At 49.8% G+C, this 23,871-nt stretch overlaps 1 protein-coding gene across 4 annotated transcripts in view; it reads right to left on the minus strand.

The window, feature by feature from the left end:
- Positions 1 to 23,871, minus strand: part of LOC119953216 (protein phosphatase 1 regulatory subunit 7-like) — a 214,192-nt gene that overhangs the window by 45,735 nt on the left and 144,586 nt on the right. For all 4 annotated transcript variants that reach the window (XM_038777238.1, XM_038777239.1, XM_038777237.1 and 1 more), the window contains 2 exons: positions 16,442 to 16,511; positions 13,023 to 13,110 (listed from right to left, as the gene is read on the minus strand). In XM_038777238.1, coding sequence (XP_038633166.1) covers positions 13,023 to 13,110; positions 16,442 to 16,511 — 158 coding nt within the window. The remainder of the gene's footprint in view (positions 1 to 13,022; positions 13,111 to 16,441; positions 16,512 to 23,871) is intronic.

Below are 23,871 nucleotides of genomic sequence, written 5' to 3' on the forward strand. Positions count from 1 at the left end.
GCATGTTTGAGAAGTTAATGGGGGAGGGGACGTTATCCTGACCTTGGAGGTTGACAGGGCTCACAGAGCGCTCGCGAGGAAGCCGCATGTAGGAAATGCCCCGAGGGCAATGGTGATGAGATTCCACAGGTACCTGGACAAGGAATGTATTTTACAGTGGGCCAGACAGATACAGAGCGCTAAGTGGGAGAACAGCATCCTGCGTATATACCAAGATCTGTGGCCAGGAGAAGAGCAGGGTTCAACCAAATAAAGTCGACCCTTTTCAAGAAGAAAGTGAAATTTGGACTGCTGTATCCAGCCCATCTTTGGGTCACTTATGAGGAGCAACATTTTTACTTTGAGTCGCCCGAGGAAGCAATGGAATTCGCTCGAAGGAAAGGGCGATTGAGTGGACTGAGGTGTTTGAACTTTGCTGCAGCGTTCATGTTAAAAAAGTTCTTGTTTTTGGACTTTATCTGTAAAGCCTTCTATATTGATTCTTGGGCTGCTGAATATTTGTGTGAGTTAAATTTGCATTTGTACTGATGGGGTTAAAGGTGTGAATTTTAGATGTGGGTTTTTTTTTAACTTTCTTTGTGTTTCTTTTGGTCAAATGGGCGGGGATTGTTTTCTTTTGCATACTTGAGTCTGAGCGAGGGAGGGGGAAAAATGAACATAGAACATTCAGTGCAGTAGGAGGCCATTTGGCTCATCGAGTCTGCACTGACCCACTTAAGCCCTCATTTCAACCCTATCCCCCTAACCCAATAACCCCTCCTAAACCTTTTTTATGGACACAAAGGGCAATTTAGAATGGCCAATCCACCTAACATGCACATCTTTGGACTGTGGGAGGAAACTGGAGCACCCAGAGGAAACCCACGCAGACTCCACACAGTGACCCAGCAGGGAATCGAACCCGGGACCCTGGAGCTGTGAAGCCACAGTGCTAACCGCTATGCTACCGTGCTGCCCCAATAGGTGGGGAAATGTCTGGCATCATGGGGCGGGGTATACCATACTAGCTGGGCGGGCTGGCTCACGGAAACGCAGTGGGGGTTGAGCAGATGTTATGCTTGTTGAAGGGGACGGTTTGCATCGTGCTGTTATGGGGGGGGGGCGCGAGGGGGGGGGAGCCGTTCTGCTGACGGGGGAGGGACTTTTGTTGGGGGACAAGAGGGAAGTCGGGGACGGGCCTGCGGATGCATTGGGCATGGGCTGGAGACTGGCCCAAGAAAGGTGATGGCTGATCAGGGGGGGGGGGGGGGGGGGGGGGGAGAAGCCCCCAATCAGGCTGATCACATGGAATGTCAGAGGGCTAAATGGGCCGGTTAAGAGGGCACGCGTGCTTGCGAGCTTGAGGGGATTGAAGGCGGACGTGGCAATGTTACAGGAGACGCACCTTAGGGTAACCGATCAGATTAGATTAAGGAAGGGATGGGTCGGACAGGTTTTTCAATCGGGGCTGGACTCTAAGACTAGAGGGGTGGCGATCCTGATTAATAAGCGCGTGTCAGTCGAGGCGGGAAGAGTAGTTGCGGATGTGGGAGGCCGTTACATCATGGTTAGTGGGAAGCTGCAGGGCTGTTGGTGGTGCTCGTGAATGTGTACGCGCCAAATTGGGATGATGTGGAGTTCATGAGGAGGATTTTGGGGACCTGGATTCGCATAAATTGGTCATGGGCGGGGGGACATCAACACAGTCATTGACCCAAGGCTAGACCGGTCAAGGACAGGCAGGGTGCCAGCAATGGCAAAGGAGCTACAGGGGCTTATGGAGCAGAGGGGGGTGTGGACCCATGGAGATGTGGGTGGCCGAGAATGAAGGAGTTCTCCTTTTACTCACACGTGCATAAAGTGTACTCACAGATCAACTTTTTCATCTTGAACAGGGCTTTACTGGCGGAGGTAGTGACACCGAGTATTCAGCAATCACGGTCTCGGATTGGGTGGACCTACAGGTGAGCAAGGAGGGTGGCCAGCGTAGGCACTGGAGATTGGATGTCGGACTGTTAGCGGATGAGGTGTATGGGCGGGTGAGAAAATGTGTCTAGAACTATCTGGAAGTTAATGATACGGGGGAAGTCTCAGCTGCAATGGTCTGGGAGGCCCTGAAGGCGGTGGTTCGAGATCAGCTCCCCTCTATAAGGGCCCACAGGGAGAAGGTAGATAGAGACAGATCGACTGATAGGGGAAATACTTCAGGTTGACAGGAGAGATGCGGAGATCCCAGAGGCAGAGCTTTTAAGGGAACAACAGAGGCTGTTGGCGGAGTTTGGCTTGTTAACTACAGGGAAGGCGAGCGGGGCGATATACAAATATGGAGAGAAGGCCAGCAGAATGCTTGCGCAGGAGCTCAGAAAGAGGGAGGCAGCCAGGGAGATTGGGAAAGTAAGGGACAGGGATGGGAACCTGGTCGGAGATTCAGCAAGGGTTAATAAGGCGTTTAAATGGTTCTATAGCAGGTTGTATGAGTCGGAACCCCCAGCTGGGCCGGATGGGATGAGGCAATTCTTAGGAGGGCTGAGGTTCCCGAAGGTGGACGAATGGCTGGTAGAACAGCTGGGGGATGGAAGAAATAGCAGAAGGGCTGAAGACCATGCAGTCGGGTAAAGCCCCGGGACCGGACGGGTACCCAGTGGAGTTTTACAAAAAGTTCTCTGGGATACTGGGGCCGCTGCTGATGAGGACATGTAATGAGGCAAGGGTGCGAGGGGTGCTTCCCCAACGATGTCACAGGCCACGATTTCACTGATCTTGAAGCGGAATAAGAACCTGGAGCTATACGGGTCCGTCAGACCGATCTTATTAAATGTAGACACCAAAATCTTGTCCTCTAGGATCGAAGAATAGGTTCAGGACGTGATTGGGGAGGACCAGACGGGATTCATTAAGGGCAAGCAGTTGGCGGCTAATGTTAGAAGGCTGCTGAATGTGATCATGATGCCCCAGAGGGTAGGACCGTAGAGGTAGTAGTCGCAATGGACGCAGAGAAGGCATTTGACTGGGTGGAATGGACCTACCTGTGGGAGGTGCTGGGACCGTTTGGGTTTGAACGGGGCTTCATCGACTGGGTTAGGCTGCTGTATCAGGCGCCCGTGGCAAGTGTACGGATGAACAGGTTGACATCGGGCTATTTTAGGCTGCACCGGGCGACGAGGCAGGGATGCCCCCTCTCCCCACTGCTGTTTGCACTGGCCGTAGAACCGCTGGCAATTGCGTTGAGAGCCTCAAGGGACTGGGAGGGGCTGGTTCGGGGAGGGGTGGAACACAGAGTCTTGCTTTACACAGATGACCTGCTCCTATATTTTTTCAGACCCACTAGAAGGGATGGAAGAAATTGAGGATTCTGGGGGAATTTGGCCGGTTTTCGGGTTATAAATTGAACATGGGGAAAAGTGAGATGTTCGTGATCCAGGCAAGGGGGGCAGGAGAGGCGATTGTCGGAGCTGCCGTTTAGAATGGTAGGGGGAAGCTTTCGGTACCTAGGCATCCAGGTGGCACGGGAATGGGAACGGCTACATAAATTAAATGTGACCCGACCACTAAACCAAATGAAGGAAGATTTCCGAAGGTGGGACATGCTCCCGTTATCACTGGCTGGGAGGGTACAGACAGTGAAAACGACGGTTCTCTCGAGATTCCTGTTTGTGTATCAGTGTCTCCCCACCTTTATTCCATGGACCTTCTTTAAACGGGGCAACAAGGTGATCTCTCGCTTTGTATGGGCAGGTAAGACCCTGTGAGTAAAAAAGCGGATGCTGGAGCGCAGCTGGGGGGAGGGCAGGCTGGCACTGCCGAACTTTAGTAATTATTATTGGGTGGAAAATATAACCATGATTAGGAAGTGGGTGGGGGGGGGGGGGTGGTGGTCCGGTGTCAGAGCGAGTAGAGGCAGTATGATGTAAAGGCACGAGTTTGGGGGCATTGGTAACGGCGCCTCTGCCATTCCCACCGGCACGGTGCTCCACCAGCCCAGTGGTGGCCCTGAGAGTCTGGGAGCAATGGAGGAAACATGTGCTAGAAGAGGGAGCATCGGTCTGGTCTCCAATCTGCAATAATCATCGGTTTGCCCCGGGGAGGTTAGAAGTAGGGTTCCAGAGATGGCAAAGAGCAGGGATCGAGAGGAAGGGAGATCTGTTTATAGAGGGGAGCTTCCCAAGCCTGAGGGAGTTGGAGGAGAAATTTGAACTGACGGGTGAAAATTAATTTAGGTGCCTGCAGGCACGAGATTTCCTACACAGGCAGGTCTCAACCTTCCCGCTCTTACCACCAAGGGGGATACAGGACAGGGTAGTTTCCAGAATGTGGGTGGGAGAAGGGAGGGTTTCGGACATCTACAAGGAACTTATGGGGTCAGAGGAAACGCAGACTGAGAAGCTGAAAGACAAATGGGAAGAGGAGTTAGGAGGAGAGATGGAGGATGATCTCTGGGCGGATGCGTTGAGTAAAGTCAACGCGTCCACAACATGTGCCAGGCTCAGCCTCATGCAGTTTAAGGTTGTTCACCGGGCTCACATGACAGTGGCCCGGATGAGCAGGTTCTTTGGGGTGGAAGACAGGTGAGCAAGGTGTACGGGAGGGCCAGCGAACCATGTCCACATGTTCTGGGCATGCCCGAAGCTTAGGGAATTCTGGCAGGGGTTTGCGGATGTCATGTCCAAGGTGTTAAAAACAAGGGGGCACCGAGTCCAGAGGTGGCAATTTTCGCAGTGTCGGAAGATGCAGGAATCCAGGAGGAGAAAGAGGCAGACATTCTGGCCTTTGCCTCCCTGGTAGACGAATATTATTAGCTTGGAGGGACTCAAAGCCCCCGAAGTCGGAGACCTGGCTAACTGACATGGCAAGGTTAGTGTTCTTTGGGGAAAATTAGCCGTCAGCAGAAGTGGGGGGGGGGTTAGTTTACTTTAGAGTAGGGTGTTAGAAAGGTGGGACCTGTGAGGGAGGAAGACGCCTTTCGCACTATGTTTATATTTGTATGTACACTGTTTCTTCTGTTATTGTTATAAAACCATAAATACCTCAATAAAATGTTTATTAAAAAAAAGAAAGAAAACTCCCTCTCTCCGGCTGTCTATATTTTCCTCTTTATCTCCATACACCTTGCACACTCTGAGGCTCAGAAAGTTTGTGGATAACTTGTGTCCTGAACTTAGCCACTGCTGCACCAAAACTGACTGCTGGAGAAACCATTGGGCAGGTTTCAGCTGGCTCTGCCTTAAAGGAAATGCTTGACATCTGCTTGGTGCGACTGAGGTAAATGAAATTGGAGCACTGTAGTGGATAGTCATGGACAGTCATATAGCACAGAAACAGGTCATTCGGCCCATCATGTCTATGCTGACCATCAAATGCCATCTATACTAATCCCATTTACCAGCACTTGGTCCATAGCCTACTCTGTGCATTATGTCGAGTGATATCTGGCAATGCAAGATCAGAACCAAGCCAATTTTCCATGGCAGATTCAGTAATTCAATACCTCAGGCAGGCATGTCTGCAGGAATCATGAAGATTCTTAATGACTGGTCAACCTTTCTGGCTTGTTAATGGGACTTGAGTAATAGATTTGTTACTGGGGGCTAGGATTCGCCCCACTTACCGCCTAATAATTCTGCTACCCTCATAGGTACAGTGATCCTAGCTTGAATGGCGGAAACCTTGCCAGTCCTCTGCTGCCGGTGAGCTATGTGATATTAGCCTCTTTAACTCTAGTAATACTGGAGCCCCCCCCCCCCCCCCCCACCGAGCCGGGGGGAGTCGGAGTGTGGCAGGAGCAGCCGGGTCAGCGTGAACCAGCTGACTTACGGGAGTACGATGGAGGGTACATCGCGGCTAGGAGGGGTCCTAGCCTTGGGTGGGGGGGGGGGGGGGGGGGGGGGGGGGTTAGGGAGGGACACCGGGTTGCTGCTGAAAAGACCAGAAACGGGAAGTGGAGGACTGGAGAGGTGGGGGGAGGGGGACATCGCCATGGGGAGCGGGTCAGAAGGGGAGGGTCGACCCGGGGCGAGCAGGGAACAGGACATGGCTAATCGGCAGGGGAAGGGGGCGGGTCGTCCCGCGACCCGGCTGATCACTTGGAACGTGAGGGGGCTGAATGGGCCGGTCAAGAGATCAAGGGTATTCTCACACCTGAAGGGACTGAAGGCTGATGTAGCAATGTTACAGGAGACCCATTTGAAGGTAGTGGACCAGGTTCGCCTGAGAAGGGGGTGGGTGGGACAGGTGTTCCACTCTGGATTGGACGCAAAGAACCGGGGGGTGGCGATCCTGGTGGGAAAGAGGGTGTCGTTCGTGGCGGAGGAGGTGGTGGCGGATAAGGAGGGTAGGTATGTGATGGTGAAGGGTAAGCTGCAGGGGGAGAAAGTGGTGATGGTCAACGTATTTGCCCCGAACTGGGATGACGCGGGTTTTATGAGGCGCCTATTGGGCCTCATTCCGGGACTGGAGGCAGGGGGCTTGATCATGGGGGGGGACTTTAACACAGTGCTGGACCCCGGGCTAGACAGATCGGGCTCAAGGACCAATAGGAGGCCGGCAGCGGCAGAAGTGCTGAGGGGGTACATGGAGCAGATGGGAGGAGTAGACCCATGGAGGTTTGGTAGGCCGAGGGCGAGGGAGTATTCCTTTTTCTCCCACGTCCATAGAGTGTACTCCAGAATCGATTTCTTCGTGTTGAGCAGGGGGCTGATCCCGAGGGTACGGGAAGCTGAGTACTCGGCCATTGCGATCTCTGATCATGCACCACATGGGTGGATGTGGAAATGGGGGAGGCGCGGGACCAGCGCCCGCTGTGGCGGCTGGATGTGGGGCTGTTAGCGGACGACGAGGTGTGTAAAAGGGTCCGGAAGAGCATTGAGAGCTATCTGGACTTGAATGACACGGGTGAGGTGCAGGTGGGGATGGTCTGGGAGGCCCTGAAGGCAGTGATCAGGGGAGAGCTGATCTCCATAAGGGCGCACAGAGAAAGAAAGGAGAGGCAGGAGAGGGAGAGGCTGGTGGGGGAGCTATTGGAAGTGGATAGGAGATATGCGGAGGCACCAGAGGAGGGGCTGCTGGGAGAACGGCGCAGCCTGCAGGTCAAGTTCGACCTGCTGACCACCAGGAAGGCAGAGACGCAGTGGAGAAGGGCACAGGGCGAGGTCTATGAGTATGGGGAAAAGGCGAGCAGGATGCTGGCACACCAGCTTCGCAAACGAGATGCGGCTAGGGAGATTGGGGGAGTGAAGGAGAGGGGCGGGAAGGTAGTGCAGAAGGGGCAAGAAGTGAATGGGGTCTTCAGGGATTTTTACAAGGAGTTGTATCGGTCTGAGCCGCCGACGAGGAGAGGGGGAATGGAGGACTTCCTAAACAAATTGAGGTTCCCAAGGGTCCAGGAGGGGCTGGGGGCGCCAATAGGGCTAGAGGAGCTAGTCAAGGGAATAGGTCAGATGCAAGCGGGGAAGGCGCCGGGGCCAGATGGGTTCCCGGTGGAATTCTACAAGAAAAATGTGGACTTGGTGGGACCGGTACTGGTACGAGCCTTTAATGAGGCGCGAGAGGGGGGGGTTCTGCCCCCGACAATGTCGCAGGCTCTGATCTCCCTGATATTGAAGCGGGATAAAGACCCCGTGCAGTGCGGGTCCTACAGGCCTATCTCGCTTCTGAACGTGGATGCCAAGTTGCTGGCAAAGATCCTGGCAGCTAGAATAGAGGATTGTGTGCCAGGGGTAATCCATGAGGACCAGACAGGGTTCGTGAAGGGGCGGCAGCTCAACACGAACGTGCGGAGATTGCTGAATGTAATTATGATGCCGGCAGTGGAGGGGGAGGCTGAGATAGTGGTAGCGCTGGACGCGGAGAAGGCATTCGATAGGGTGGAGTGGGAGTACCTGTGGGAGACGTTGGATCGGTTTGGGTTTGGGGAAGGGTTTATTAAGTGGGTGAAGTTGCTCTACTCGGCCCCGACGGCGAGTGTAGTGACAAACGGGAGGAGGTCGGAGTATTTCGGGCTCCACCGAGGGACCAGGCAGGGATGTCCCCTATCCCCCCTACTTTTCGCACTGGCGATTGAACCATTGGCGATGGCACTGAGGGGTTCAGGGGGGTGGAGAGGACTGACTAGGGGAGGGGAGGAACATCGAGTATCGCTGTATGCGGATGATCTACTGCTGTACGTGGCAGACCCAGAAGGGGGAATGCCGGAGATAATGGAACTATTAGCAGAGTTTGGGGACTTTTCGGGGTACAAACTAAATTTGGGCAAAAGCGAGGTTTTTGTGATACACCCGGGGGATCAGGGAGAGGGTATTGGGAGACTCCCCTTCAAGCGAGCAGGAAAGAGCTTTAGGTACTTAGGGGTGCAGGTGGCAAGGAACTGGGGGACCCTCCACAAGTTGAACTTTTCCAGGCTGGTGGAACAGATGGAGGAGGAATTTAAGAGGTGGGACATGGTACCGTTGTCGCTGGCGGGGAGGGTGCAGTCAATCAAAATGACGGTCCTCCCAAGGTTCTTGTTTTTATTTCAGTGCTTGCCCATCTTCCTCCCTAGGGCCTTCTTCAAAAAGGTGACGAGTAGCATCATGAGCTACGTGTGGGCGCATGGCACCCCAAGGGTGAGAAGGGTCTTTTTGGAGCGGAGTAGGGACAGTGGAGGGCTGGCACTACCCAATCTCTCGGGGTATTACTGGGCGGCAAATGTGTCAATGGTGCGCAAGTGGATGATGGAAGGGGAGGGGGCAGCTTGGAAACGAATGGAGAGGGCGTCCTGTGGCAACACAAGCCTGGGGGCCCTAGTAACGGCACCATGGCCGCTCCCCCCCACGAGGTACACCACGAGCCCGGTGGTGGCGGCCACCCTCAAGATATGGGGGCAGTGGAGGCGACACAGGGGGGAAATGGGAGGTCTGTTGGCGGCGCCAATAAGAGGGAACCATAGATTCATCCCGGGGAACATCGACGGGGGATTTCAGAGCTGGTACAGGGTGGGCATACGGCAGTTGAAGGACCTGTTTATAGAGGGGAGGTTTGCGAGCCTGGGAGGGCTGGAGGAGAAGTTTGAGCTCCCCCCGGGAAACATGTTCAGATATTTACAAGTGAAGGCATTTGCTAGGCGGCAGGTGGAGGGGTTCCCCCTGCTCCCCAGTAAGGGGGCGAGTGATAGGGTGCTCTCGGGGGTCTGGGTCGGAGGGGGGAAGATATCAGACATCTACAAGATAATGCAGGAGGCGGAAGAAGCATCAGGGGAGGAGCTGAAAGCCAAGTGGGAAGGGGAGCTGGGAGAGCAGATAGAAGACGGGACGTGGGCGGATGCACTGGAGAAGGTCAATTCTTCCTCCTCGTGTGCGAGGCTGAGCCTCATTCAATTTAAGGTGCTGCATAGAGGTCACATGACGGGGACAAGGATGAGCCGGTTCTTTGGGGGTGAGGACAGGTGTGTCAGATGTCTGGGAAGCCCAGCGAACCATGTGCATATGTTCTGGGCATGTCCGGTGCTGGAAGGGTTCTGGAAGGGGGTGGCAAGGACGGTGTCGAAGGTGGTGGGGTCCAGGGTCAAACCAGGATGGGGGCTTGCGATCTTTGGGGTCGGGGTAGAACCGGGGGTACAGGAGGCCAGGGAGGCCGGAATACTGGCCTTTGCGTCCCTAGTGGCTCGACGAAGGATATTAATTCAATGGAAGGACGCGAGGCCTCCAAGCGTTGAAACTTGGATTAACGATATGGCTAGCTATATTCAGCTAGAAAGGATCAAATTTGCCCTGAGAGGGTCGGTACAGGGATTCTCCAGGCGGTGGCAACCTTTCCTTGACTTTTTAGATCAGAGATAGGCGTACGGGGTCGTGGCAGCAGCAACCCGGGGGGGGGGGGGGGGGGGGGTGGAGGGGAAGGGGGAGAGGGAGGGGGGAGGGGAGGGGAAGGGGGGGCAGCAATGGTCGTGGGGGGACATGCACGACTGTAACGCGGGCAAGTCTGCTCGCTGCTCATGTCTGAAACTGTAGGCTGCCTTGTTTGTTAAGTTGTTGCTTGGGGGGGGGGGGGAGGACTGGTGCGCGCGAGAGGGTGGGCGAGGGAGGGATATTTGCCTAGAGGGATTGTGTTGTAAATAATTTAAAAATTAGTAGGGGTAAATGTCTGTATGGAAAAACTCTTTCAATAAAAATTATTTAAAAAAAAAACTCTAGTAATACTTCTGTATACTCATACTAAGGTTTGGCTCTTGCAGAGATACATCCAAATTCTTCAAATTAGTTGGGCCTCTGGACAACATGGTGGGACAGTGATTAGCACTGCTGCCTACGGCACTGAGGACCTGGGTTCGATCCCGGCCCTGGGTCAATCTCCGTGGGGAGTTTGCACATTCTCCCCGTGTCTGCGTAGGTTTCACCCCCACAACCCAAAAGATGTGAAAGTTAGGTGGATTGGCCATGCTAAATTGCCCCTTAATTGAAAAAAAATAATTGTGTACTCTAAATTGATTTTTTAAAAATTAGTTGGGCCTCATGAGCATTCTGTTGAATTTTGAATGCCATACTTCAGGAAAGATGTCAAGTTCTTCGTGGTAACTTTGGTAACCAAAGGACAGAGATTTAATGTGATTGGCAAAAGAACCAGTGCGGAGATTAGATTTTTTTAATAGTTATGATCTAGAATATAATATGCGAAAGGGTGGTGGAAGAAAATTCAATGGTAATATTCAAAAAGGAATTAGGTATATCCTTATAAAGGAAAAAAATTGCATGACTATGGTAAATGAACATAAATGTGACTAACTGCATAACTTTCAAACAACCATCATCAGTTCAATGGGTTGAATGACCACCTGTGTTGTATTAGTCTATTAATTTTAATTCAGAGATAACATTAGACATCATAATTTAAGATGTGACTGCATTTGAATCAGTATCACTTAAGGATATTGAAGAAGTCAGGCCTACCCAAACATCAAAAGCACTCTGGTTATGTAAATGTGCTATCATTAAAGTAGGCTGGCTTATGCCGAGGCCATCAGTTAGGTTACAGCTTTTTTAATTTTCATAAAATGAGGCTGTCATATATCTGACTAGTAACAGCAGTAACACCAATATAACAAGGCATGATGGGATGCTATCTGCTCAGCAACAAGCAGAAGTCAGCCAAGCAACAACAGTAGCTAGCATTGATGAGATGTGACTTTCACAGTAATGAGATTGGCAGGCATCTGGACAGAATCAGATGTAGATCTCCCTATTAGTAGAAACAGCTTACCTAGATGACAGAGAGATCAGTGGAGGCATATGCATGCTAATTTCTAGAGTCAAGGAATTTGAGAGATGAAGACAGCCAAATACACAGCATGAAGACTCAAAGAGGGAAAAATGGTCCAATTGCCAGCACCCTTGGAAGCAGAGAGGCCAGTCCACAACTCTCAGCCAGGAGGCTAGGCCTTAGAGCCAAGGCAGTGCAGAAACCTTTGTAAAGGTAGTTTAAATATCTTCACTGGGCTAAGAAAAAACATTTCCCAGACTTATTATCATCCCTGTATTGTGTGGAAACTGTAAACTCGATTTGCCTTATCGTTTATTTAATTTGGATGTTGTTTGGGAAAAGGGAAGTCTCAGGGAGTCCACAGAACATAGATACATTTTGAAACAAGGGGTAATTTCTACATAGCCGTGTGTGGTTTACTGATTCTTATACTTAAGTATTGTAATCCTGTTCATGTGTATTTGTCTTTTCGTTAATTTAATAAATTATCTAATAATTGTTACACGATGGCAGGGCTGGTTATTCTCATGGAGTTTCACGTGAATCCTCACACCATTCCAAAAACAAAACTATACACCACCACGAAACCAGTGCTTCAAGTTGGGAAACCCTTGCAGATAACATCAGTATGGTCCGTGATAGAGGCACATGGGAAATAAACAAATCACACAGTGAAAAGTATCATCTCATGGTTTTTTTTTGGAAAACAAATTTGTTTGTGGTTTGAATCTCAAGTGAATTTAAACCCACTTTCTGTCAAGATAGAAAAATACATATGATGGCACATCTGGGGTTGGATTCTCTGCACCCGACGCCGAAATTGTGTTCAGCGACAGGACGGAGAATCCAGTTTCCCACATATAATCCAGACCGGCACCGGTTCGGCGATTCTCCGCCCCCTCAAAAAGCGGTGTATTCCCTCCCACGTATCCACCACCTGCAGCCATTGCTAGAGGCCCGCCCCGCTATTCTCCGCCCCCGACCGGCGTATTTCTAATCTGGTCCTGCCATCCGGGATACTCGCGAGGAGGCAATGGGCTCAGTCCGCGGCCACCATGGTCGGGACAGTGCTGATCAGATGGCAGGGTGGTCTCATGCGGGACTGGGCCTTTATTGTGCGGGCGGTCCGGGTCGGGAGGGTGGCCGATCGGGGGCACTATTTCCGTGGTCCAGATCCGCAGTCTGAGTCCGCCATGGACCACGGCGCGGTCGCTGGAGGACGCCGACGTGCACATGCACGGCCTCTGGAAGTGCGGACGGCCATATCAGCAGCAGGAGCTGGGAGCTCCACGACGGCTCCCTGCTAGCCCCTTGCAGGGTTGTGAATCTGTGGCCTTTTGATGCCAGTTTTTCAGGTGTAAAACTCCACAGTTTTCACAACGTCGTGGAGAAATAGTCCCTGAAACGGAGATTCCAGCCCCTGATGTTACACACTGACATTTCTGGCAGAGTTCTATGTTCTTATCCCTACATGATGCAATTGTTTAACTAGGAAGACACAGTGAATAATGCATTCTTACGGAGGTTGCAAGGCCCATTGATGGAATTGGCTGGAGTGCTAAAGGTCAAAGAATATCTCACAAAAAAATGTCACAGTCAGATCTAAAATGGAGTCCAAATCTTATGATCACTCAAATTTGTCAGTTGTTTTTTTTTGTTTTCATAAGAATGACAGGAGAAAGACCTTTTAATCCACCTTCATTGAGGGTCACTTGGCTCACCAAGATTCACATATGCTGGCAAGTCCATGAGGGAAACATGGGTCTAAATAAATGCATTTTAAAGTCGCTTGTATTCATTTTAAAAGGAGTTACTACCTTTCGGCCAGTGATTTTTGCAGATCCTCCATTTGGGACTCAAAATCCATCAAGCAGCTTGCAATTTTTTGGGTACCCTCAAGGGAAGCTACAAGTATTTGAACAAAGGGAGAGATTAATTTTAGCAAAGACTAACAAAACCAACAAAGCAATGTGGAGAGAGGCAAGAGAACTTTAAGAGGTTAAAATAGAACAAATATCTGGGTATACATTCTGGGGTTACATACGCACATGTGGAGAAGCATTAAAAATATCGGGCTGGATTCTCCTCCGGCGAGATGCTCCGTTTTGCCGACAGCCCGGGGGTGTCCCGACGGCGCGGGGCTGCCCCACAATGGGAAACCACATTGACCAGCCAGCGTAATGGAGCATCCCACCGGTGTGCTGAAACAGAAATGTGGCGCGGCGGGACGGAGAATCCAGCCCATCAAGTTTGATCTGAATGTATTTTGAATTCCACATTCCCATCTACCCCAGATAAGTATTGATCCCCTCGCCTAACAAGAATCTATCTACCTCAGCTTTAAAAATATTCAGTCACCCCACCTTTCACCGCCTTCTGAGGCAGAAAGTCCAAAGTCGCACAACCCTCAGAGAAGAAATTCTCATCTCTGTCCTAAAAAGGTGGCCCCTAATTTTAAAACAATAACCCTTAGTTTTGGACTCACCCATAAATGGAAACGTTCTTTTCACGTCCACCTTGTCAAGACCGTTCAGGATCTTATACATTTCAAACAAGTCACCCCTCACTTTTCTAATCTCCAGCAGAAAGAAGCTCAGTTTGTCTAATCTTTCCCCAGAAGACAATCTGCTTATTCAAGGTATAAATCGAGTAAACCTCCGCTGAACCGCCTCCAACTCATTCACATGTTAATGCTATGTAAAGGATAATTATGCTATTTATTACACTTTTGAGTCAAGGAATTTGACAGAGGGAGTAAAGGTTATTGGCAGTCTGATTGCTAATGGAATAATGCCTTTAATTTTAACACCATAACTGACGTGATGGATTATGTGACTGATCAATATGCAAGTGGGAGATGTATGGTTGCCACACTCCAGGAGTGTTCTGGAGACTAATTAATTGCTAGGACATCACAGCGAGTAACAACTGGTAGAACTCACAAGGACATTTTTTTAATAATGCTTTTCCTATCTCAATTTTTGGATAGTGTTGAGCTTCTTAAGTGTTGAAAGTGCACTTGTCAGGCATGTGGAAAGTATTCCATCATATTCCTGACTTGTGTGCTGTAGATGGTGAAACGACTTTGGGGAGTCAACAGGTGTGTACTCAGTCTATGAATTGATCTTGCAGTCACACTATTTACGTGACTGGTCAAGTTATGTTTTTGGTCATTGGTAACATGCAGTATTTTTATGGTGAGGAAAACGTGTTTGTTAGATGAATTAGGCACTCTTTCTTAAAATAAATTTAGAGTACCCAATTCATTTTTTTTCTATTATGGGGTAATTTAGCATGGCCAACCACCTAGCCTGCAAATCTTTGGGTTGTGGGGGCGAAACCCACGCAAACACGGGGAGAATGTGCAAACTCCACACGGACAGTGACCCAGAGCCGGGATTGAACCTGGGACCTCGGCGCCGTGAGGCAGCAGTGCTAACTACTGCGCCACTCGCTGCCCGGACATTCTGAATTCTCCCTCAGTGTACCCGAACAAGCGCTGTAAAGTGTGGCGACTAGGGGATTTTCACAGTAACTTCAATGAAGCCTACTTGTGACACTAATAAAGATTATTAATATTATTATTACTGAATGTCAAGGGGGAATGGTTATTAATTCTCTCTGGAGACGGTCATTGCCCAGCACCTGTCCAGCACAAATGTAACTTTCCATTTATCAACCCAAGCCTGAATGTTGTCCAGATCTTGTTGCATGCAGGCACACTTGGAGGAGTTTCGAATGGAAATGAATAATGCAATCATCAGTAAATATCCCCATTTTTTACCTCATGGTGGATGGATGGTCATTGATGAAGCAGCTGAAGATAGTTGGGCTTATGATACTATGCTGAAAGACTGCTGCAGCGATGCACTGGGGCTGAGATGATTGGCTTCCAATAACCTCATCATTTTCATTCATGCTAGTAATGCCTCCCATTGACTTTTATTGGGGCTCCTTGATGCCAGACTTGATCAAATGCTGGCTGAATTCAAGGTAAATCACTCTCACCTCACTTCTGGGATTCACCTCTTTGTTGATGTCTGGACCAAGGGTGTAATAAGGTCTAAAACCAAGTGATCCTGGCAGGACACAAACTGAGTAACAGTGAGCAGGTTACTGGTGAGTACGTGCCGCTTGATGGTGATGCAGCACTCCCAACACTTTGCTGATGATGGAGAGCAGATAGATGGGGTGATGAGTGGCTGGGTTAGATTGTCATTCTTGTGGGCAATTTTCCACATTGTCAGGTACTTTTGTTTTGTAGTTGTACTGGAACAGTTTGGCATGGGGCACAGCTAGTTCTGAAGCATAGATCTTCAGCACAATAGCCAGGATCTTGACCGGTCTCGTAGACTTTGCTGTATCCAGTGCCTTAAGCTGCTTCTTGATATCAATGTGGAGTGAACTGAATTGGCTGAAGACTGTCATCTGTGATGCTGGTACCTCAAGAAGAGGCTGAGATGGATCATCCATTCTGCATTTCTGGCTGAAGATGGTTGCAAATGCTGCAGCCTTGTCTTTTGCATTGATGTGCTGCGTTCCCCCATCATTGAGGATGGGGATATTTGCGGCTCGTCCTCCTCCAGTTAATTGTTTAATTGTCCATCATCATTCATGGCTGGATGTGGCAGAACTGCAGAGCTTTGACCTCATCGATTGGTTGCGGAATCACTTAGCTCTTATTGCAAGCAGCTCCGCTGTTCAACTTGAAAATATATCTGTGTTGTAACTTCACCAGATTGGCATCTCATTATTTATCTATGCCTGGTGCTGTTCCTAGCTTGGTCTCCTACACTCCACACTGAATCAGGGTTGGTCCCCTGGCTTGATGGTAACAGTAGAATGAGGGATATGCTGGGCCATGAGGTTACAAATTGTGGTGGAGTACAATTCTGCTACTACTGATGGACCACACTCTCATGGATGTTCAGTGTTGAGCTGCTAGATCCGTTCTGAACATATCCCCTTCAGCATATCGGCAGTGCCACAGAGTCCTCTGTATGAGGACAGGACTTCTCCTGCAAGGACTGTGTAGTGGTCACTCCGACCAATACTAGTGGGAGGTTCTCAGTCATGTGCACAGTTTCACTAACTTGTAGATGTTGAAGTTGAACAGATTTGTGAGTGTTGCTGGAGAAGATGGTTTGAGCCCTGGAGAATCTCTGAGGAACTAAGTATGATTGCATAAACTAAGTAAAGGTCCAAGTGTTTTAGTAATTACTATAGAGTAACTTACCGCTAGCCTGTGTTGTTTCCTGCATAAATGTAGCATTCTGTTTCTCATTATTGGATGGGTTAAGTGAAACCTACAGCAGAATAACAAAGACCAATTATTAACCAAATATTTTAACACAATGTATCTTCAAGTCCCGAAAGACATGCCTGTTAGCTGAACTGTACTGAATTCTCCCTTAGTGTACCTGAACAGGTGCCATAGTGTGGCGATTAGGGGATTTTCACAGTAACTTAATTGCAGTGTTAATGTAAGCCTATTTGTGACACTAATAAAGATTATTATTATTATTCTGCAGCATCAGTGTGGCATTTCCAGTAGTCATCTCAGTGAAGTTAGACAATTAGTGTGGTGCTGCAAGAGACAATGTAGGCTGAAGCTTTTACTGCTGCTGCTTTTTTTACCTCTTCGGGTGAACTGGTTTTGTAGTCATGAGCTTCAGCACAAACATTTTGCTCACAGTCTTTAATGGGTATCCTAATCAAAATCCCTCTTGATTTCTTTGGAGGAAGAGCAAAAAAAAAACTGGATTTCAGGCAAGCTGGTTACATCACAGGAAGCCAGGGGATTTCTGTGAAATTGTCGGAGACACAATGAATGTCAACACCAGCATTCACCAGGGAGGCTGTAGTATTGCATTCTGCAGGTTGGCCTGGACTCCAACTACAGACAGGACACTGCCGGTGGCTGCAAGGTTCTCTCCAGTCCTTATCTTATGCACACCAGGCTTATTGTAATCACGTTGCATGTTGTTACCCTAGAACGTCTAAGGGTGCAACTCTTATCATAACCAGTTCCTAATCATTATTGTTGCTTTACAGGCATGAATTGATTTGCATGCCGGGTCACTCTTCTTCTAAAGAAGTTCATAAATTCATAAGATGTAGGAGCAGAATTAGGCCATTAGGCCCATCGCGTCTGCTCTGCCATTCTATCATGGCTGATATGTTCCTCATCTGTTACCTACAATGTTACAGACCAAGAGCTGGATTGCAAAATCAGCCAGAGCATCTCCTCCTTAGGACCTCATGACCTAGGAGCAGGACTAGGCAATTTAGCCTCCCTAGCCTAAACACACTCAAAGCTATCATGGCCGATCCAATCCTGGCCTCAACTCCACCATCCTGCCCATTCTCCATAACACTTCAACCCGTTACCAATTAAAAATCTGTTTAACTCTTCCTTAAATTTACTCACTGTCGCTGCATCCACCGCACTCTGGGGTAGCGAATTCCACAGATTCACAACCCTTTGGGAGCAGTCGTTTTTCCTCAAATCTGTTTTAAATTTTCTACCTCTTATTCTAAGATTATGACCTCTCATAAAAGGGAAAGCCCTATGTAGCTGGACCACGTATCACTCTTATCACTTTCCCTCTAGTGTACGTGATATTTCTATATATATTTTCATTTGTTGTCTCTCACCTCTTTCCCCTCTCCTTTATCAGCCTTGTAGAAATTTATTATTTTGAACCTTTCTAATGGATGTTAAGAATTTTTGCCCCGTACAACCACTTCACTTTGAGAGGCGACATCCCTTTAAATTGCACCCACAATACAATTCTACAATGCCATATTGGACTAGCTTCCTACACCTTGACTATGTTGCATTGCTGGCCAGGTAAATACAAGGAAGGGGATTTTCAGTGGGCAGGACTGGGGCGGGAGCAGAGAATTGAGGGGAGTCCCAAAATTGCTTTCATCCCAGCAGGATCCCCACTCAATTATCCCCACCCCTCTCCAATGACATAATGGGATGAAACGTCGGGAACTCCATTACCATATATTTAAATATCATGAGCAGGCTTCCTCACTGTACTACCCCCCACACAAGGATTTCCTCCCCCGCCTGCATGACGTCACATCGGCAGGCTTACAACAGATCCCAACAAAAGGGGGCTGTTGTGTTAGGTACACTGGTCTAACACTGGCTGCGACTGGATGCAGCTTAGATCAGAAAGATACTCCAGACATTGAAGTTAGTTCAATCAGGTTTGTTGATCTTTCTTGCATCAGACGCACCCTCGAGGTCTGAGGCTGAGATGTACAGCTGAAACTTTTGCTTTAATGTCCGCCAGTTGGCACTGAGATTGCCAGAGGTCCTGAGCTGGTGAGGAGCCTGAATCTTCTCCATGGTGCCGGGATACATTTGCTGGTCATCACGTTGTGGTAAGCCACCTGGTTTAGTAGTCTCCTGGTATCATGTCGTGTTAAGTACACTGGTGTAACACTGGCTGCAACTGGATGCAGCTTAGATCAGGAAGATACTCCAGGCATTGAAGTTAGTTTAATCAGGTTTGTTGAACTAATAGCACAGTTAGCACAGTTCTCTGTGAGTTCGACTCTGCTAACTTAAGTGTGGTTACTCTGTCTGACTGAACCAGACTAGCTCTTAGCCACGTGGTGGAGGTGTGAGATTGTAACAACACCCTTGACTGACTCTCTAGATGTTCATCAGTGGAAAGAGGCGGGGTGCGAGTGCCTCGTTGCTTTTATAGTCAGATCCCACCCCAAATGTCCTGCCTGCTTATTGGTCATGTCCTATTCTTTATGTTCATTAGCTCCTTGTCTGTATATCATTGGGGGGGTGTGTGTGTGTGCCTGGAACTCATGACATCGCCCCTTTTTTTATGTTTGGATGACATATGCATTTACAAGACTAAGCCAATATTAACATATATGCATGCAATGGATGGGAACATACGTATATGTGAAAACAGTTGTCTAATGCGAGAATGCAGAACATAGCAAATGTTCATAAGTCCAGTCTCTGTGGCTTGTGTCTGATCCTGGTCGACCGCCGGAGAGGTGGTGGTGGGGACAACAGCGACTTGATCGGCGGGATTGAAGCCTGACGGGTGGCCTCGTGAGTCGAGGTATCAAGAGGTGGCAAAACAACCGAAGGAAACGGAGAAGAATGTGGTTGCGGGCAGGCAACTTTGCTCAGTGCCCGTCTATTTCGTCACACAACAGAACCATCAGCCAGACACACAAGATACGAGCGGGGGGCAGCCTGTCGAACAACGACAGCTGGAGCCAACCAGCCTCCATCAGGGATCTTGACCCAAACAGTGTCTGACGGGGATAACATGGGCAAATCGGTGGCATGAGCATCATTGCCCTGTTTTTGCCGGTCTCGGTATTGCTGCACCTTCTGCAGCACCGGGAGGTGATCCAGGTTGGGCACGTGTATGGCTGGAAGTGTCGTTCGCAGGTCCCTGTTCATCAGGAGTTGAGCCGGCGACATGCCAGTGGACAGTGGGGTCACCCTGTACGCAAGCAGCGCAAGGTGAATGTCAGACGCAGAATCCGCGGCCTTGCAGATGAGCTGCTTCACTATGTGCACCCCTTTCTCAACTTTTCCGTTTGACTGCAGATAGTGTGGGTTGGAAGTGACGTGTTTGAACTGATACGACTGGAGAACGTCTCTTTAAAGACCTTGATGACGGTCCGAGATGTGAGGTCTGAGAGCTTCACGACTTCAGGATAATTGGAAAAGTAATCAATGATTAACATGTAATCACGACCATTTGTAGTGATCACGACCAGAGGTCAATGGCAACCTTGGACCATGGAGATGTTTCGATTTCATGCTGCTGAAGTGTCTCCTTACTCTGCGCTGGCTGAAAGCGTTGACAGGTCGCACAGTTAAGGACCATGTTCGCGATGTCCTGGCTGATCCCAGGCCAGTAGACAGCCTGCCTGGCTCTGTGTCTGCACTTTTCCACTGCCAGGTGGCCCTCATGGATTTGACGGAGCACCAAGCTCTGGAGACTGTGTGGAATTACAATCCGGTCCAGTTTGAGGAGGATACCATCAACCACCGTCAGGTCGTCCTTTAAATTGAAAACTTGAGGGCACTGCCCTTTTTGCCAGCCATTGGCTAGGTGTTGCATAACACACTGCAAGAGGAGGTCTTTGGCTGTCTCCTCACAGATACGAATCACCTTCTCATCAGATGCCGGGAAGGTGCTAGCACACAGCTGCACCTGTGACTCAACCTGTGACTCAATTTGCCGGATAACGTTTGGTGGTTCACTAGGAATGGTGCTGGAACGGGACAGTATATTGGCAATGATGAGCTCCTTGCTAAGCGTGTAGACCAGGCCAAAGTCGTACCTTCTGAGTTTGAGGAGGATGCGCTGCAACCGAGGCGTCATGTCATTAAGGTCCTTGTGGATAATGTGGACCGGGGCCTGTGATCCGTCTCGACTGTGAATGTTGGCAGGCCGTAGACATAGTCGTAAAACTTAAGAATGTCAGTGAGAAGGCCCAGGCATTCCTTCTCGATTTGTGCATACCTTTGTTCAGTGGGCGTCATTGCCCTTGAGGCGTAGGTAACCGGTGCCCAGGATGAAGTGTCATCGTGTTGCAGCAGGATTGCACCGATGCCATTCTGGCTTGCATCTGTCGAGATTTAAGTTTCTCTGTCCAGGTCGAAAAATGCCAATACGGGTGCAGTGGTGAGCTTGGCTTTCAGCTCCAACCACTCTGCCTGATGGGCTGTCTTCCACTCGAAGGCAGTGGGCTTCTTCACTAGGTTTCGTAGGGCCATGGTGTGTGAGGCCATGTTTGGGATGAACTTGACCAGAAAATTGACCATGCCCAGGAAGTGCAATACTGCCCTCTGTCTTCTGGGACCTTCATGGCTGCGATGGGCTTGACCTTGTCTATGTTGGGGCACACGCTCTGCAGAGAGATCTGGTCTCCTAGGAACTTGAGTGTCAACATGCCAAAGCAACACTTGGCCCTGTTCAGCTTCAAGCCATTGGCGTGGACACGGCGGAATACCTGCTGGAGATGCGAAACATGCTCCCCAGGTGTCGTGGACCACATGATGACGTCGTCCACGTACACATGAACCCCTTTGATGCCCTCCATCATCCGCTCCATGATGCGATGAAATATCTCCGATGCCGAGACGATGCCGAACGGCATACGGTTATAGCAGTACCTGCCAAACGGTGTGTTGAAGATGCAGAGGTTTCTGCTGGACTCATCCAGCTGGATTTGCCAGAATCCATGTGACGCATCTAACTTCGTGAAAAACCTTGCATGTGCCATCTCACTGGTGAGTTCCTCCCGCTTCGGGATGGGGTAGAGTTCACGCATTATATTCTGGTTGAGATCCTTGCGATCAATGAAGATGCACAGGTCTCCAGAGGGTTTTTTAACACACACCATCGAGCTGACCCAGTCAGTCGGTTCGGTTACATTTAAAATGATCCCCTGCTGCTGCAGCTCCTTGAGCTGTTCCTTCAGGCGCTCCTTCAGCGGAGCCGGGACAGGGTATGGTGCATGGACCACTGGCTTGGCAGCATCAGGTCGCAGTAGGATCTTGTACCGATATGGCAAAGTATCCATCCCGTCAAACACATCTGGATACTGAGCGAGGATGTCCTCAATGCCAGCTTGAAGATCCACGTTGGAGGATGTCGTTGAATAAACCCGCTGCACCAGGTTTAGCTTTTTGCAGGCATGCACACCCAGTAGGGATGCCCTGTCGGGTTTGACAATTTCAAACCTTAGCTGTGCATGGCTGCTCCGGTTGGAGACGAGTAGATGGCAGGACCCCAGTGCCGTGATGGCATTACCGTTAGTCCAGGAGCTGGCAGGCTGCTGGAAGGACCTTGGGGGGGGGGGCTTCTTGATGCGTTTGAAATCTGCCTGTGAGAGGAGGTTGGCAGAAGCACCTGTGTCCAGCTTGAACTGGATGGAGCTGCAGTTGACCTGCATCACCGCACACCATTCGCCTCCGAATCCACAGCGAGGATGGACTGAATGCGAGATGAGTTAGGTGTGGCATGTTCATGTGTGGTAATGTGTCATTGCACATTATGGACGCGCCGTCGGCAGAATTGGGAGCGCTGGCCTCTGACGGGTTGTGCAGCACAAGGCTGCATAGTGTCCAGGCTTCCCACAGTTTAAACACTGCCTGCCTCTTGCAGGGCAGTGTCCCTTTAAGTGGGCGTTGCCGCAGTTCGGGCATGTCAAGACATCGTCATCGTAACACGGTGTACGTCGTCGCACATGTGCAGTGCGATCGGCAGATGTCTGTACCCGCGCAGTGTGGGAGTCGGCAGCTTCGTTATCCCATTCACATCGCGCATGCGTGGGGCTCAGGGAAAGGCGGCAAGATGGCCGCTGTCTTCAATGCCGAGGCGTTGCATCCAGGAGATGGCCTGCACGCTCTGTGCCTCGTGGGAGGCAAGTTTCTCATTTTCAGCCGATTTGTATTGGGAATACCAATTTTTTGCATGCACCTGCACTGTACATGTTTCAATCGCGATTGGCAGGGTCATATGCCTGATTTTTAAGAGCTGCTCTCTCAGAGTGAACTACAAACACGATTTTGTCTCTGATCATGGAGTCAGCAATATCACCAAAGTTACAGGACAGTGCTAGCAGGTGGAGGTTAGTTAAGAAGGCACTGAAAGATTCATCTTTACCTTGAAGACGTTGTTTGAATATGTACCGCTCGAAGATTTCATTGGTGTCCACTTCACAGTGACTATTGAACTGGTCCAGGATGGTCTGAAACTTTGTCTTGTCCTGGTCTACGGTGAAGTTAAATGAGTTGAAGAGTTGGATGGCTTGATCACCCACTATTGAGAGGAGAAGCGCGATCTTTCTTGCATCAGACGCACCCTTGAGGTCTGAGGCTGCGATGTACAGCTGAAACTTTTGCTTTAATGTCCGCCAGTTGGCACTGAGATTGCCAGAGGTCCTGAGCTGGTGAGGAGCCTGAATCTTCTCCATGGTGCCGGGATACATTTGCTGGTCATCACGTTGTGGTAAGCCACCTTAAATTAGTAGTCTCCTGGTATCATATCGTGTTAAGTACACTGGTGTAACACTGGCTGCAACTGGATGCAGCTTAGATTAGAAAGATACTCCAGACATTGAAGTTAGTTCAATCAGGTTTATTGAACTAATAGCACAGTTAGCACAGTTCTCTGTGAGTTCAACTCTCTGCTAACTTAAGTGTGGTTACTCTGTCTGACTGAACCAGACTAGCTCTTAGCCACGTGATGGAGGTGTGAGATTGTAACAACACCCTTGACTGACTCTCTAGATGATCATCAGTGGAAAGAGGCGGGGTGTGAGTGCCTCGTGTGTTTTATAGTCAGTTCCCACCCCTGACTGTCCTACCTGCTTATTGGTCATGTCCTGTTCTCTGTGTCCATTAGCTGCTTGTCTGTATATCATTGGGTGTGTGTGTGTGCCTGCATATCATGAATGGGCCTGGACAACCATCCCCGCCAAGGGCACACAGTTAAATACAGCCCCAGGGGAAGAGGTTAATGCCTGGGCCGTACCCTGGCACTGCCTGAGCACTGCCCCTTGGGACTGCCAGGTGGGTTTCCATTGGGGAGGTTCAAGGTAGGAGTTTTCCCTGGGAGAAAGGTCCTAAGCCCATGGGGTGGAGGTTGC

Source organism: Scyliorhinus canicula, chromosome 18 (genome assembly GCF_902713615.1).
Source record: "Scyliorhinus canicula chromosome 18, sScyCan1.1, whole genome shotgun sequence".
Lineage (NCBI taxonomy): Eukaryota > Metazoa > Chordata > Chondrichthyes > Carcharhiniformes > Scyliorhinidae > Scyliorhinus > Scyliorhinus canicula.